Genomic DNA, 16942 nt, shown 5'->3' with positions numbered 1-16942 from the left:
AAAAGAGAGAGAGAGAGAGACTAATAATGAATACGTGTTACACACATAAAATGCTTTTTTTACACAATAAATATGTAGAAGTTGAAGTTTTAATTTAAAGTTTAAAAATAATATTTAATTTGTATGTAAAATTTTATATACGTAATAAATAAATAATGTATAAACTTAATTTTTATGATCATAAACCTCCAATAATAGTAAAATAAATTATTTTTAACTATATAAAAAGTAGATACTGACGTATTTTATTATTAAAGAAATAACTTTAAAACGAAAATCGATCTTATATGTCCATATATATATTTTTGGTTTATCATAAAATTTTGTGTCTCACGTCACTAACTTTCCTCTACAAAATTTGCTCGGTTTTTTATTATTTCAAATTATTTCGGCTGCTCTTCATAACATTTTTTTTTTGTTAAAATTTTTGTGTCATTCCAACTTATTTTCTCTCCAAAATTGTTCTCTTTCTCTAATTTTGTTTCTCTCTTTAAATACTTTCTCATTTTCTTACTAGATATTTGTCTCTCTAAAACCTTGTTTTAGTTGTGTCATTCTCTTATTAACTTTTTTATTTTTTACCTTTCCAAGCTATCATCAAAATTTAGAACAATTTATTACATTCTAACAAATCTTCTAATCCAATATTAGTCTCTCTCTGTATATATTTATATATACATATATATGTATATAGATAGATAGATAAGTCTCAAAATATATTTAAGAAGACTAATATGAGATTCAATAAATAGAAAATGATATATACTAAATAATTTTTTGCCATGGACTACATAACTATATCAATGTAAAGAAATTGATGAAGAATATAAAATTTTGGGGATTAAAGAACGTATTTGTGAATAACTTTTCGATTTTTTAAAAATTTCGATGAACTTTAAGAAAACATGGAAACAATTTTAAAGAATGTAACAATAATGAGTGATTATATAATATCACCATATAACTTCGGTACTCCATAACAAAGCATACATGCTATATAATTCCTAAGTTACAAACAATTAGGCAAATACGAAGCCAGACATCAAAAGGAAATAAGTTCACAAAAGCGACATGCAAAAATGCATCAATTAGTCAAACACTCCTGGTGATTTAGTTTCCATCTTTTTTTTCTTTTTTCTTTTTTTTAATACACTTTTGGTAGATTTTTCAAATTTTATGGACTTTCAAATTTTCATATAACTTTTATAAGTTACTTATACATAAATGGATACACTAGTTCAACGTGTAACTTTCACCTGAACAAGCACGTCTCATCAACATCAAGTGCATCTAATGAATTTAAAAGACACTTACATTCAAATAGTCGTGTCCTATCAACGAAGTAGATACGTATACACAATCACATCTTATCACAAACATGTACTATTAATATAGGAACAAAAAGAAGATGAAAGGTTTTCTTTATAGCCCATTATATATATATATAGAGAGAGAGAGAGAGTATTAGGAGTTCTTACAACTACTTTGCAGAATTTATCTGAAATTACTTAGTTCGTTCATGGAAATTATAAAATCAATCTTTAACTCTCATACGAGGAAAATCCGTATATTTTTTATTGTGAAAAGTATTATTTAATTAATTTTTTTCCACGAACTTTTATGCTTATGGTCCATCGAAAAGCTCCTGCAGAGCAGAGCGCTAGAGCCCCATTGGGATACAGTGGAATGGTATTGGCTATAAACTCCCGCAAATAATACAAATATTAATTTTCAATTAAAGAAATGTAATTTTTTATACAATTATTCGAATTATAAAAAAAATGATAAAATTACAAATAAATACAAAGCCGACATGTTCTTTTTTTCTTGTCAATCATCTTTTGGAGGGATTTTCCAAACTTAAATTTTCTTATTGGAGGATGGGGCATTGGGGTATGAGGTTGAAAGTGAGATTGCATCTATAAGTTCAAGCTGCCTCAATTGTACACTTCTCAATGTTATTTTTACTTTTAACATTGTTCATGTTTTTGGTTTATTACATTTAAAAAAAAACAAAACACAAATTGAATTAACCGAAAACACCAACAATATTAAAAGTAAGATTAATCCTTACACTTTCATTATTTAAATATAGTTCACGTACTTTCAATGAAATCTTAAATTTAGTCATTTAAAGTTTATTTTTATTGAAATTAGTTAAATAATAATGATCATAATTTTTATACAATATTATATATTATATATTATATATTGAATATGTTTTCAAAATTTATAAATGAAAATACAATTTTAAAATGTTGAGAAAATCAACCATAAACTAACAAAACATGGACTATCTTTAAGGTTTTGCTCAGAATAACGACTAACTTTAAATATGTGGAAGTATATAGATTAAAATATAATGAAAGTTAAAGTACGACGAAAATGATTAACAATTTTTTAGGGATAGATAATAATATATGAAAAATTATTTCAAATGGTAAAACTGTTGAAAATATTTATAAGATATAGCAAAAATTTAAAACTATCAATGATAGACACTAATAGACTTCTATCAGTATCTATCAGCGACAATGATAGACATAGAAGTATATCAGTGTCTATCATTGATAGTTCTAAAATTTTGCTATATTTTATAAATATTTTGGTTCAATTTTCTATATTTAAAAACAACGAATAATATATTGTACCATGTAAATGATGTTGATAAAAATTGAAGTGAGCATATATTTTATATTAAAAATAATATAATTTTTTTTGAAATATTGAGGTGAGAGCAAGGCAGAGATTTTGACCTCAATCATTCCATTTAGGTAAAATTACAAAATAAAATAAAATAAAAACAAAACAAAACAAAACAAAGCCCCATCAGTAGCTTTATACAAATTAGGGAATGAACCTAGTATTCTATTTGGCTTATAGGAAACCTAGGTGAAAGAAAAAGGGAATGGCATCCAATTCTCACTGAATCAAAATTCCAGCCATGCACACTAATAAAGGGGTAACTAAGAAATGAGTAGAAAAGTGAATTCTTAAAAGAGAATAACACCATGATCTTTTTTTTCTTTTTATTTTTTTTTTGGAACAACACGTCTGATTCTACAATATTTAAGTGTTAAAGAAATTAGTAGAATATTAAATCATATATAGATAGACACCATAGACTGAGGACTTGTTTAAATTGACTTAAGAAAAAAATATTTTTCAAAAAATTCATTTTTATTTAAACACTTTTGATAAAAATAGATTAAAATACACTTGAAAAACTATTTTAAGTGGTTGTCAAACATTTTAATTTCTTCCAAAATGACTTGTGTTTTAAATTAAACACTTGAAAATGTAATACAAACACACCTCAACCTATGACCTCTTAATCATTTATCAAACGAATATTCCCCTAAAAATCTACATGTGGTTGAGCAAGCAATTTCACAACGAGACCTCAACAACTATCATTTATAATAATAATGATAAAAGGGAGGTTAAAATACCATTTTGGTTCATTTACTTTAGAATTTGTTCAATTTTAGTAACTATATTTTCAAAAGATCTCAAATTTAGTCTCTAATACTTGTTTATTGTTGATTTTTTTTCAGAAACTTTTAATTATATGCTAGTATTTTTACTCTAAATTTTGAAAATTATTCACATATTATGTTTCTTTCCATTAAATTTTATTATTATTATTTAGTCAATTTCGATAAAAATAAAATAAAATTATTAAAAATATAATAATTAAAATTAAATAAACTTCAAAAAATAGTATTTTAATCTAATAAGACCAACAAAAAGGTAGAGAGACAGAAAAGTGAGACCACCGTATTGCTGGTCAAGATCTGAAGGCAATGGAAATTGTATACCCACATGCCACGTGATTCGCCATTGGAACCTAACCTAAAGTAACCAGCAAAGAATATTTACACGGAAAAACAAAGCATTATACACTGAATAAATGCTTTCCTAAAAAGGTATACTGATGTACATATATGCATATTCTTTTAGATAATTTTTATACTTGGAGTTATCATACGCAACTTTTTATCTTTTAATTAATATATGTAAATAGATTTAAAAGATCATTCAAAATTGTTGGATCAGTGTTAAAGCAAACATAGCTCTACATTAGTGACCAAGAGATATATGAGTTCAAATCCCCCCTTACTATCTAAAAAAAAAAAAAATTATAAGCGGTAAAAATGTTTTAACCACCATGTTATACTATACTCAAAACTTAATAAGTTGGTAGAATGAGCAAAACTTAGAATGTCCAAATCGTTGGTGGATAACATGATTTTTATTCATTAACCTATCATGTTTGAAGAATTGAAATGGGTTCAAAGAATTTTTAAATGAAGATATAAGATAAACATGAAGTTTCATGGACTAAGAGAGAGGAGTAACTCACCTTGAGGTTTCCTTATCTTGCCAACGCAATATCCTCAACAAAATAGAGATCATAAAAGGTGGGAAAAATATCATTTATAAACTAATTAAAAGAGAAAAAAGAGTTATCATGCGAGCAAATAAAAAAATATTGGTCTTTTTACACTCATAACTATCTTATTAGGTAAATCATTTTTGAACAAATGGAAAAAGAAACACGAGGATATCCATACAACAAAAATGATGAAAATTGAACGATATTTTACAAAGTACATCATTCAATGGTATTTTTTATAATTTAGCCCATATATGTAAATATATTCTGAACAGTAGAGTTCGCAAATCAATAGAGAATATACCGGTGAGGAAAGGAAACCATGCACACTCCCATAAAGCAAACTTTTATGTAAAGCATTAAAGAATAAGCTTTTATATAAAGTGGCAACATAATCCCAATAAAAGCTCATAATCAGATCATGGAAAGCCACTATTTCCAACTCCAAAGCTGCAAAAAATGGAGGATATGCTACAATTTAAACATTGATTGGATCAAGTCGACAAAAACTGGGATCCAGAGATATCATAGATCATGGGCTTTATAGATAGAAAGGGCATGCAACATGAAAATGCATAACTTTAGGATGAAAATACAACTAATAGGTTAGTTACGGAAGCCTAATCGAACAAATGTAAAAATACGTTATTTTATAATGAAAGTACAGCACTATCATTAGTTATGGAGCCTATTCCACACCGAGGATAAAACAGCAAGCATATCTAATGTAAGCAACTTTGATTAGTAGTACCGTGAGCCAGTGTCATAAACTCGGCCACCTGGATAGGAACCTCTAGGATCCAAATTAGGATCTCGTGCGGAGTTCCCAAGAAACCGTGCTCGTTCTCTGAAGGAATCAAAGTGTTCAGATTCATAATTTTGATGTGCTTGTCCAGAAGCAGCTAAGTTTGTTACTCCACTGTTGCCACGAGGATCACCTGGGCCAATGCCCCCATTTGGGTAATGGTCCATTATTCCCTTCTGGTACTGATGTTGTCGTGCACTTGATTCCCTTCGTAGTAACTCATCACGACGTCCAGCATGTCGAGCTCGAAGTGCTGCCAATTGTTCCTCATACTGAGCATTGATTGCCACAATTCTCTGAAGATATAGATCAAAATGAGTATGTTCAGTAAAGATGATATGAAAAACGAGAATGCAACTAGTGAAATAGGAAAATGTGAATATACCTCTCTATGTCTCGCATTTTCCTCATCCTCTGCATCATTTTGTTCCTTGGCCAATTTAATGATATCATCAATAAATTTCTGCTCAAGACCATCAAAATTCTGTGGCAGCGGACCATCTCCAAACCTAGTTTCCATGTTTTTTCCATGGGATTGAGATCTGGGATCGCTATTGCTTCCTTTCTCAATAACTAATTTTGGATTAGGTCTCTGACCTTGAAAGTATGATCTTGTGGCATCACCCCCTTGACCTATGTTAAACAAGCATATTTCTCAGTACATAAGTTTCAAAAACTTCGTTGAACAAGAGAAGGCAGAAATCCTTCGCATGAGAGAAGTGAATAAACATCCCAGTAAAGGGGGAAATATGTACGAGGGGAAAGGTGATACAGAATTTACGATAACAGCGACTAAAAATCCTCTCTATCAATAAACAGTTAACAGCTTGATATTATGATGAATATCACACACCCAACCATTATAAAATGGATATACTCTTTTGGCATCAATTAATTATTTTATTCTTGATAACCACGTGTGTGGATCCCTAGCTAATCTGACCTTAGCTACAAATGTATTATTTGCAATAAGTCCTACAGTACCTGGAGTCATAATGATTTTCCATTTCAAGGTAAAATTGAGAGGGGAAAAGGAAAAAAGAGGGGGAGAGGAGGAGGAAATGAAACAGCAAAACAAATTCATATGCCCAACAAGTATATCTGACGAATATTAAAAGCATTCAATGGACAGGTTTGTAAAGGAAAAACACGGTCTTCATAACTTCTGAATAGGAATGATGAATCTAAAAGAATTAATAGTTCTATTCCTTTCTCATTAACAGTCTGATAATTAATCCTGTTTCCAAGAACTATATCATGCGAAAGTAAAATTTATCCAAATGTAAATGCCATAAGGCAGTTATAATCATGTTTTTAACTTCTTTTTTTCATTTTGCCAAGGAACATACTCAATGTTGCATAGGAAGCACAGATGAGAATTTCAGATCATATGGTCAGTAGACTAAATAAAGATGGGTATGGAACCAAACAAGAGGGGGGGGGGGGGGGGGGGGGGGGGCCTAATTAAGCATATTGCCCTTAACAAGGGTCAAAGGTTGTAAATCTTCCTCACTTCTTCAATGTTGAATCGAACTTTAAGAAAAACAAAAGAATCAAAGAAGGTTGAAGTTGATTTTCAGTAAACAAGTACCTAAAATGGTTTGTGTTACTTAGTCTTACAAAAAGATATCTAACGTACAAAAAAGACTTCCGAGGAAAACAGATGCAAGCAATCATTCGTGGCAGGAGTAGTTGATATGTTAGATGCTTGCCTTCATTGAAATGTGAGAGGCCATAGAATTTTGGCATCTTCGACTTCATCTCTTTCCATTCTCCATTGTCCTCATTTTTTTGAAAGCTACATATGAATGCTCTCTCTCTGGAGTGAGGCTTCCAGCCGTCCTTCAAAAGGATTCAGGGTGCTTTTGTTCACCCTTTGACTGGGGAACGTGATGCATTTTGAGAACTGAATATGACTAGTCCTGAATCAGAATATTGCCCTGCTGTGCTCATAGTTATGGCCACCTGTAAAAACGACCAAATTAGAAGATTCATTATCATATCAAATTTTGGAAAATCAATCACATTCAAGTTTAAGTCACATTTTTCAAGTAGATCGTACAATAAACCAAACCATTCTCAATCTTCTCCCCCCCCCACCCCCCCAAACAGACAAAAAAAATGCTGAAGCTGAATGAACGATAGCAACCAAATGTCTCGTGGACCGGGAAAAATGAAAATGAAGAAGGCAGAAAGCTTTGAGTAAGCTCGCGTGAATGGATTTGAGAATCCAGATCAAAAGTTGTAACAAGTAGAAGTAGAAGGGTTGGATTAGATAAACTTTCCTGGGAAAAATGATCTTGGAAGAAAAATATCAAGAAAACCACCTTTTCTCTTTCGATAATTTGATAGCAAAATAACAAGAACATGTGCTGTTTATAATTATAGTTCACATGTGAAAATTTAGTAGACACAGTTCCAGCAAGTGGATTGGCATAAACACATATTTAGGTCCTTCTGTGCCTTCAAGCACTCTCCAATTCATTAGCTTCCCGATATTCGGATAAAACATTATTCCTTTCCAAGCTGCCACGCAACCTAAATACTTTAGGAACATAATTCTCAAACTGGATAATCTAAACCAAATCAAAGTAACTAACAGAACAAAATTTTAAGCATTCCTGATGCCAACTGAAGTGGCCGTGACGCCATATCCAGATACTTCATAGCTAGTTCACTCTCTGAAGATTATACACACGAACACTTGCACTAACACCAGTTTCAATACCTTGACAGATAAAAAATAACTAAAGAAAAACGTGAATTCATTAACGAAGAAGAAGCATACGAGCAACTACAAGCCCTAATCATCGCTCTAGACCGATAGCATCTCATGTAGAACGACATGTAACAGTAGTATTGCAGATATAACAAGAATTTCGATCAAAAGCAGAAAATTTCAAGAACAAGATATCTTTGTACCTAATATGATCTCTTCTGTAATGGTCAGATAATCCTGCCCAGATTGGAATCGAAGTCCGCAATGTCTCGTCGAAATGAGATGCCAGATGAGGACGATCCAGTCCGGGTCATGTCAGATCCGAAACGCGCCCGTCATTCTGACCCGCTAAAACCCTCGTAGCATTTGATTTGTTGGAGGTCCCTCGGCTTGAAAAGAATTTCTAACAAGTCCTTAATTTCAAAATTATGTCTATTAATTTCTGTATTTGAAATGGAGAAAATCATTCTTTTGGCCAGTATGATTTGATTTATGTTGCATTTGATATTTGAATCTTCGAATCCAATTATATTTCTAGACGAAGTAACTAGTGGAGAGGGTGTCAAAGTTGCAATATTATGAACAATTTGTTCTCGCCTTTAGGGATGTGACAAAGAAGAGAGATATTAACCGAATTAGCAACCAAGATAATATCCTCAATAAAGACCTTAATATTAACTAAGGAGCTCTCTTTCTGTTCAACAAATTGATAATTTTCAAAGTATCATAATTTATCACTAAAAATGAAAATACCTATTTTTAGTTTTAAAAAACACATATTTGTTAACATTTTCAACTATTAAGTGGGCAAATATTCTTTTTTGTTATGTTTGGGGCGAAAATTATCCTAAGACTATAATAACTATCTCTTACTATATGAAATACTATTTTGCATTATAAATTAGCTACCGTCAACACTATTTCAAAACTCTTATTTACTCAATTTTTACTATTTTCCATTCATCATTTTTTATTCATTGTTACAGTATTTAATATTTATTTCTCAAACTAAAATAGTTTACACCTCAAACACATATTATTATAATCCAAACTAAAATAATTTATATCTCAAACACACACGGTTATAACACAACTAAGATAACAAATTCTTACCCCAAACATCCTTTAAAATATTTTTTTCCTTCTTTCTCCCTTCCTTTTTCAAACTTCTCCTTCACGTAGTTGTCACCACCACTAGATGCCAAAATCTACTTTGATCGTCTTTTTTTCCTCCTCCCCACAACCCTCTCATTTTCTAATGACCAAATACACATTTTTTTTAACTCGAAGATTAAAAAATATATATTTTGAAAATTTAGTAACAAACATGCTTACTCTTCCAAACTTAAAAACTAAAAAATAATATTATGATTCAAAAGTTCAGTTTTTTTTTAAAAAAAAAAATGGAAATGTCTTCTTTTAAGAAAAAACACTTTTGATTTTCAAATAACATCTGAAGCCTTGGGATTATAATCTCAAAGTATTTTGGTTATTGTCATTAGGTCTCATGGCAACAGAAGCTAATGTGCCAATGTATGATTTAAAGAGGAAAGCGTTAATATGAAAAAGAACTTTTCTCGTCTATTCTTGCTTCTTGCCTTAAGGGTTTGACAATGAATTTCTTATTCCAACGTTTTCAAGGGATTCATAAGAAGACGTGATCTCATGCTTCAACTTTAATTAGACTGGTGATTGGAGGAAAAATGTACATTATATACAAGAGAGTGTTTGATCCACCAACTTCATAAATCGGTCTTAAATAATTCAACTCCACCAACTTCGACAATCTTCACCGTTGAAGTTTGCACATGTTATATGAATAATATCACGAAATATGAGAGAATACATAATCTTGTAAACGTGAGAGAATCTGAGCCGACTTAATATTATCTCCTTAGGACAATTTTACTTACTCTAGTGCTTTAGTTTATTGAGTAATTATCTCTCAAGATAGAACAGATTACATTTCTTATGGAAGCAACACCTTGTCCACAAGATCCAACGAACTATACTTTGTGGATATACCAAACTTCAACAAAATTTGAAAAGATGCATCTCTTAATTAAAGAATGCACATTATGAAATTGAAAGGATGCAACCCTTAACAAAGGGTCACATACCATTTATCCAATAACTTTGTTTTCCCCTCTCTCTCTAATGTTTTTTACACTCCAAACTAAATAATTATGCACCAAAAACACAAACTTCCCAACTCCAACATATTAACTATAACCTTTGGAACTCAACTCAATGTCTCAAACATCCCTAGCAAGTATTTGACAATTTTGAATTAAAATGGAGAATTGACGATTATGGTTGGCTTTTTGAGCCCAAGGTAGTTGTTGAAGATTCACTCTATGTCATGAGCCGACTTGTCTTCAAGCAAGATGGACAAGACTAGTAGGTTATTGTTTCAGCAACCCAGTTTCTTCAAATGATCGAGTTGACGACGACGGTAGTTCGTTTTAGAGGTGAATTGTACGTGTGATTGGAGGTGTAATTCGCTCCAATCGCATCGGTGGAGATCTTAGAAAACTCTATGACGTGCATGTTCTTTAACTCGAGGGATGAGAAGTTAACTTGGAATCGTGTTGCTCAATGAATCAATATATCATGAAATTGTCGTTGGATGTATAGAGTCGAGAATATAAGAATTTGAAGGTTGTCTTTTCTATTGTCCCTTCCCCAACAAAGCAAAATAATTAAACCACTATACACTAAATTTATGTTAGGTTAAATTACAACATTATTATTATTATTATTATTATTTTAAAAAAAGTGAAAGATTTAGATATTAAAATGAAACAAATATAGAAGGTTCAATATATGAAATATGATGCAAAGCTACTATTTTATTTAGGAAGTGTATTTAAATACAACAAATGAAAGGTAAAGGTAAACAAATAATTGACAAACTATACTGATAATTGACAACTTATATATAAATGTGCATTATTTGATAATAACAGCACATCATATTCAATAAGAACACAATTATTGATAAACCATCAACTATAGTTGATTTTCATTGTTATGTTATTTAATGATACGTGAACCAACATAGAGACTTTTAGCGTAAAATGATTAAAAAATAGATCGTGTCTTAGGACAACATTATTAATTTTTTTAAACAACTAAAACAACTTAATTGGTTAAAAACTTAAAATTCTCCCAAAATAACTGTTTACACCTATCAATTCATTATAATTTTGTTAATGTGCAGTTTATGGGGGGACAACAAAGCAGAAAAAGACATTTCCATCTATCTTTAGGATGCTGTAAATTTTAGTTCCTTCTATCCTATCTGCCTAACGAATTAAAAATCCTAAAAAAAAAAAGGGAAAAAAAAAAAAGACTTTCTTTTAGGTGAGAATATTAATTATTACATTACAACAAGAAAAGTTAGAGGAGAAAAGTAAAATTTAAACGGTATATTAATTAACGTGGCATAGAAGGGAATAATTTTTCCTTTTGCTTGGAAAAGACATAAAAAATAATTATCACGATTTACTTTAAATAAATAAATAAATAAAGTACTATTACTCCTACATTTTGAGTTTAGTTTTTCTTCGATACTTAAGTTTTAAAATGTTGCGACTCTGTTTGATAATAATCTTGTTTTTAGGTTTTTGCATTTTAAAATTAAATTTATGGATACTATTTTCACCTTCAAATTTCTTCATTTGTTTTCTACTTTTCACCAAATGTTCAAAAATTCAAATCAAATTTTAAGAACTAAAAAAAAAACTTTCAATTTTTTTTTTTTTTTGGAATTTAACTAAGAATTCAACCATGGTACTTAGAAAATATATAAATCATTATAAGAAATGTGGATGAAATAGACTTAATTTTAAAAAACAGAAACAAAAAATCAAATGTTATCCAACGGGACCTACATTTTTTGTTTATAAGCTTTGAGTTTGATTTTAATTTAGTGTATACGTTAAAAATATTACAAATTTACCCTTGAAGTTTGAAAGTTGTTTCATATTAGGTTTTATGTTTCAAAATTTATACTTTTAACCTTAATTTTTCATTAGATACTCACTTTCAACCTTTGCAGTTATCGTCTATTTAATTCAAAATAATTATGAAGTAAAATTTTAAATTTAATTATAAGAGTGATGAAAAATAGTGAAATTTAATCCATTATAATTCATTTAAACTAATTAATAGAAATTAACACCAAATATCATAATTGAATTATGTAATGAAAAATCGACTCTAAAAAGCGTTAATGTTAAAACTTATGGATCAAATTAATATTAAAATTAAAAAATAAAGTTAAAATTGTAAAATTTAGAGATTAAATTGAAAAACAAACTTAAAATTTTAGGATTAAAAGTGTAGTATTTTGAAATATAAAGATGGAATAAAAAACTATATATATATATATATATATAAAGAAAAAAGAAAAAAGGGGTAATGAGGAGGGATAAATACAGTTAGGGTAACGATAAGTTTTGGGAGTAAAGGAGCTGTAAATTAAAAGTTACAAAAAGACAGGCAAACAGAACAGAAGGGTCTTTCTATTTCTCTCTATTTCTCTAATTCTGTCTCACCCTTTTTCTGTTAATTCCCAGGTCAGCCGATAAAGCGTGCAAAATGCCCAACCGTCTATAAGAGAAACACCCACGACAAAATGGAATGTAGCAATCTTCATTTTGATGGAGAAGTTTCATCATTAAATTTTTTCCCCACCAGGGTTCTCAATTTTGCCTGCCATGGATCCCTGGATTCACAGGTTCAGGCATCGCCTCCTCGCATGGTTTTACCGATCTCGTTCTGGTACTACTTCACTTTTGTTTCTCCTTTTTTCTTTTCTGTGCTTGTATCTTTTATTTGTTCCGGTTTTTGTTGAATTTGAACCATACTCGATATTTCGTCAATTGTTCTTCTCTGAGGCTTTGAAACGATTGTTCATGCTTGTGCTTGAATTATGAATGAGACCGACCTCTCTGTAGCTTGGCTCTTAACTGTGTATCGTGATGTCGAATTGAACGTTTACCGCACTTTCTAGTGATATTTTTAGGAGCAAAATTGGTAGAGAATTGTTGCCTGGTCTAATTTTGCTGCATTAATTATATAAATTGATGAAGAACGGATTTCACTAGAGGAATTAAACGTTTAAATGGTTTAAAATCTTATGTACGGGATTTTCCTTACCTTTACTGATCTCCTAATGTTATGAACTTTTCGAATTTCAACACCTCGTTTTCTAACTTCTGTCCGATTGGGGTGGAGGAGTTGGCTAAAGGCGTTGACGAGCTGCTCTTGCTTATATTAATTATTAATGGCAACTAACCTAGTTGAATTGACTCATGTTATACCTAATCATACACTGAGTAGCATTATACATACGTCAGGCGTTTTTTATTTATTCTTTTGTGTTGATATGTTTGTCTCTTTCTGTATTTTTCATTTCCAGCGCTCTAAAATCCTACTACTTTAGATCACATCATCTGTGTCCTGCAATAGAGTTCTTTTACTCTTATTTGTCTGGAAACAAGTACCTAAATGTAACTCAATTGACTTTCTATTTTAGTGCCAATATTATACGTCAGGCGTTTTTCCTACACGGAAATAAAACGGGCAACTGGTGGGTTCAACAGAGTTGTCTACACCAATCCTCGGAGTGCTGCTTATAATGCTAAATTTCAAGATGGCAGAGTTACATTGGTAAAAGAAATGAGAGCTTTGAATGACAATGTCTTCAACACAGAAGTGCAGCTCCTTGGACGCTTGCACCATCGCCATCTTCTTACATTGAGAGGCTTCTCCACGGGCCATAAGAGGTTTGATGACTCTTATTTTAAATCATAATCCCCCCCCACCAAAAAAAAAAAAAATTTGTAGAAGTTACTAGTATTAAACCAGTTGTGGAAGAAAGAATTGTCTTTTGAATCCTGTATGCACATTGGGCCCTTTAGAGAAACCTCCCCCTGCCCCCCTCGTGCATGATATATGGTGATGTTGGCTTCACTGCTTCAATTGAACGAGTATAGCCTTGGCTCCAGCTTTATTTTTCAGGGACCTTGTCCTAACTCCTCACATGCACGGTACGAGGAACACAATACTGTAAAGGGCAATGGGAATGTGCAATAGTGGATATTGCTCTATTTAGCATTGCCTTGTTCATATGGTCAGCCATACACTAACTTGGGCTAATCCCATTGCCCAAGTGTATAATGTGGATTATTAACTTGCATTCCTGAGAAGTCTATAGAGTTTTGAGAGAAATATTGATTTTTTATTTTTTATTTTATATCCATGAGTGTCTGAGCCAGCTTACGTGCACCTCAATTGATCTCACGGGACAACCCGCCTGTACCCTACAACATTTGGGTGTCGAGAAAACTCGTAGAAAATTAATTCCTAGGTAGGTAGCCACCATGGATTGAACCCTTGACCTCTTAGGCATTTATTGAGACTATGTCTCCCTTTTTATCATTAGGCCAATCCATGATGGTTGAGCAGAAATATTGATTATAGTATCGCTTTTCCTGATGCATCAAAAAGTGTGTCAAATTCCTAAGAATATTAACACTTCATCACGTATGGTTGTTTTCCCATGCCTGTTATATCACATCCATATTCAAATGCAACTGGGTAGAATAAGCCTGAATGACATATTTCTATCATTCAAATGATTGGATTATTTGAATAACATGTTGGGATATTTTTTAAATCCCATCAATGTGTGAGAGTAGAGATTCAGACCTTTAACATTTTGGTTGAGGAGGTATGTCTTACCTTATTGAGTTATGCTTATATTGGCACATGTTGAGATATTTTGATCATCGAGTATAAGTTTGGAATGAGATAGGGTGTACAGTGTAGGTCAAATGCGGTATGATGATGAGGAAAAGAGGGAAACTCCGCTTAAAAACTTTTCAAATGCTCAAATAAAAGTTCATCAAATCAAAACATCGCCGCATTTGCTTTTGACCTGTCTGTATTGACTATTATGTCCATTGATAAGTTGTTTGCCATCTGATATAACTCAATTCTGTCGTTGAAATTTGTACTTTTGCATTTTATCCTTTGATTCTATGCAGATTGCTCGTGTTTGACGAGATTGGAAATGGAAGTTTGAGGGATCTTCTTAATGGTATCATCGAGAACCAAGTTGTTTGAATGAATTGTTTTGTGTATGTTTGTCATAGATGATTGAATCACAGTGGTCTTCTGTGGCAGATCCTCTCAGGACTCCCTTGAATTGGAGGATGAGGCTACAAATAGCCGCAGGTGTGGCTGCTGCGCTGGTGAGTTACCTTAACAATATTGTCACTTAACACATCATAAGTTCTCAGGACCTCCTGCATGCATCGACACAATCAAAAAACACTCACGACAAAGGACTTAAGCATCCATAGTTAAATTATCTTTGATGCAGGAATACTTGCTTCTTTTCACCGATCCCCCAATGTGTCACGTGTCGATTAGCTCGAGCACTATTATGTTAGACGAAAATTTCACTGCAAAGGTATTGACTACTGAATTAATCTTTTGGAGTTTCCTTGCTGAATTTTCCATAAAAGCGAAGTTGAAGTTGAGGCATAATATGTTAAATTCTTCCTTTTACCTGCTCAGATATCTGATGTTGGCTTTCTCTGCTCCCCCATAAACAACGTTGGTTATCCGGATGCAACAAAGTCAGATGGTTAGTTTTCCCAACACGGAATTGCAATATAAGGCTAAAAAGATAACTGCAGATTTAACTTTTTCTTTCGGCTTCGATAACTGCAGATTTTATGGATCAGAAATGTGGAAACATTATTTACCAGCTTGGAGTCCTGATCCTGGAGCTGATAACCGGACAATCGTCGGATGGAACAGGAGCTGATCTTATAAAGTGGATCCAAGGGGCAAACTTTGCAAGGTCAATGAACAAGATGATCGACCCTGATCTTGGAAATAGTTTTGACTACAAAGATGTGAGAAACCTTCTATCAATAGCAAAGTTGTGTATAAAGTCCAGAGAAAAGCCAAGATTCTCCATTCCCCAGATTTTCCGGTATCTGCAGAGTAAAGTAGATGTGACTAGCTACTAGTATTTTCTTCACCCTTCTATTTCCAAAATTTCTTATCCTCTCTCTCTCTCTTCTTTTAATTTCTTTTCTTTTCCCTTTTGTGACCACCATCATCTTCCAGACTTGTTTTTATATCCACGTAAATTAATTATTTTATTAGGAAAAAACTCTATTGTTTTGTTCCTTCTTTCTTCATAAGTTTGTATAAGATGACTTTTTCTTTTTCTTTCTTTCTTTGGAGCTGCACCTTGTGTCCTATTCCCGTAAACACGTCATATTCTTGTAATGGACAATGGAAGTACATACTAGATTATTTATACCATATACAGCCGTTTCTATACGACAAATATATATCTTTTTTCATTTTTCTTCCTGCAACGCTGTTCTAAATAGAAGTAAAAACAAAGTGCGTTAACATGGTTTCAAGGTAAATGTGTTATTTAAGTTCGGTTGGATAACTATTTATTTTTTTTGTTTTTGTTTTTTAAAATTAGTCTGTGCACATGACTTTTTCCTTCAAATTATTTCTCTTATTATCTACTTTTTATCAATGATTTTTTAAAAAAAAATAAATAAAAAAACAAGCCAAAATTTAAAATCTAAAAATTATAGCTTTAAAAATTTTGTTTTTGTTTTTAAAATTTGGCTAAAAATTCAACCATTATACTTATAAAGATGCAAATTATTGTAAGAAATGTAGAGTAGATATGCTTTATTTTCAAAAACAAGACACAAAAAACCAAATTGTTACTAAACGGAGTCTTAACTTTTTAAATTGTTGAATTTTTTGAAATTTAAAGGCCCGTTTGGTAACCATTCATTTTTTTATTTTTTTGAAATTAAGTATATTTTCTTTCCATTTCTTACAGTAACGATGGAATTTGTATAAATTTTTAAGTACAATAATTGAATTCTTAGTCGAATTTTAAAAAAACAATAATGAATTTATTTTTTTAAAAAAAATAATTGGCTTGATTTTTTAAATT

General features: G+C 31.3%; 2 protein-coding genes across 3 annotated transcripts; one reads left to right on the top strand and one right to left on the bottom strand.

Annotated features, from left to right (window-relative positions):
• Nucleotides 1-4834: 4834 nt before the first annotated feature.
• On the bottom strand, nt 4835-6198 carry LOC120088240. The gene is made up of 3 exons (XM_039045393.1): nt 6189-6198; nt 5590-5858; nt 4835-5500 (listed from the first exon to the last, which is right to left on the bottom strand). Exons 1-3 carry the CDS (start codon nt 6196-6198, stop codon nt 5141-5143), a joined length of 639 nt encoding a protein of 212 aa, XP_038901321.1. The 3' UTR covers nt 4835-5140.
• Nucleotides 6199-12451: 6253 nt separating this feature from the next.
• On the top strand, nt 12452-16303 carry LOC120089479 (probable receptor-like protein kinase At1g49730). 2 transcript variants are annotated; one of them, XM_039046964.1, is made up of 7 exons: nt 12452-12711; nt 13488-13718; nt 14982-15034; nt 15121-15188; nt 15320-15409; nt 15517-15586; nt 15673-16303. In XM_039046964.1, the coding sequence occupies exons 1-7, from the start codon at nt 12566-12568 to the stop codon at nt 15975-15977; spliced, it is 963 nt and encodes a 320-aa protein (XP_038902892.1). In that variant the 5' UTR covers nt 12452-12565; the 3' UTR covers nt 15978-16303. The 2 variants fall into 2 exon arrangements, with proteins under 2 accessions (XP_038902892.1, XP_038902893.1); XM_039046965.1 differs by having other exon boundaries at nt 12493-12711; nt 13469-13718.
• The last annotated feature ends 639 nt before the right edge of the window (nt 16304-16942 follow it).

Source organism: Benincasa hispida, chromosome 10 (genome assembly GCF_009727055.1).
Source record: "Benincasa hispida cultivar B227 chromosome 10, ASM972705v1, whole genome shotgun sequence".
NCBI classification, from domain to species: Eukaryota; Viridiplantae; Streptophyta; class Magnoliopsida; order Cucurbitales; family Cucurbitaceae; genus Benincasa; species Benincasa hispida.
The sequence above is the reverse complement of the archived record's forward strand: the minus strand, read 5'-3'. Positions and strand labels throughout refer to the sequence as shown.

Excerpts from the sequence above, each read along its gene's own strand:
- LOC120089479 (XM_039046964.1), top strand. The coding sequence starts at position 12,566 with ATGGAATGTAGCAATCTTCATTTTGATGGAGAAGTTTCATCATTAAAT. Across the intron at positions 15,035-15,120 it reads TTTGAGGGATCTTCTTAATG|ATCCTCTCAGGACTCCCTTG; the intron begins GTATCATCGAGA and ends CTTCTGTGGCAG. Across the intron at positions 15,189-15,319 it reads CAGGTGTGGCTGCTGCGCTG|GAATACTTGCTTCTTTTCAC; the intron begins GTGAGTTACCTT and ends TCTTTGATGCAG.
- LOC120088240 (XM_039045393.1), bottom strand. Across the intron at positions 5,501-5,589 it reads AAAATGCGAGACATAGAGAG|AGAATTGTGGCAATCAATGC; the intron begins GTATATTCACAT and ends CTATATCTTCAG.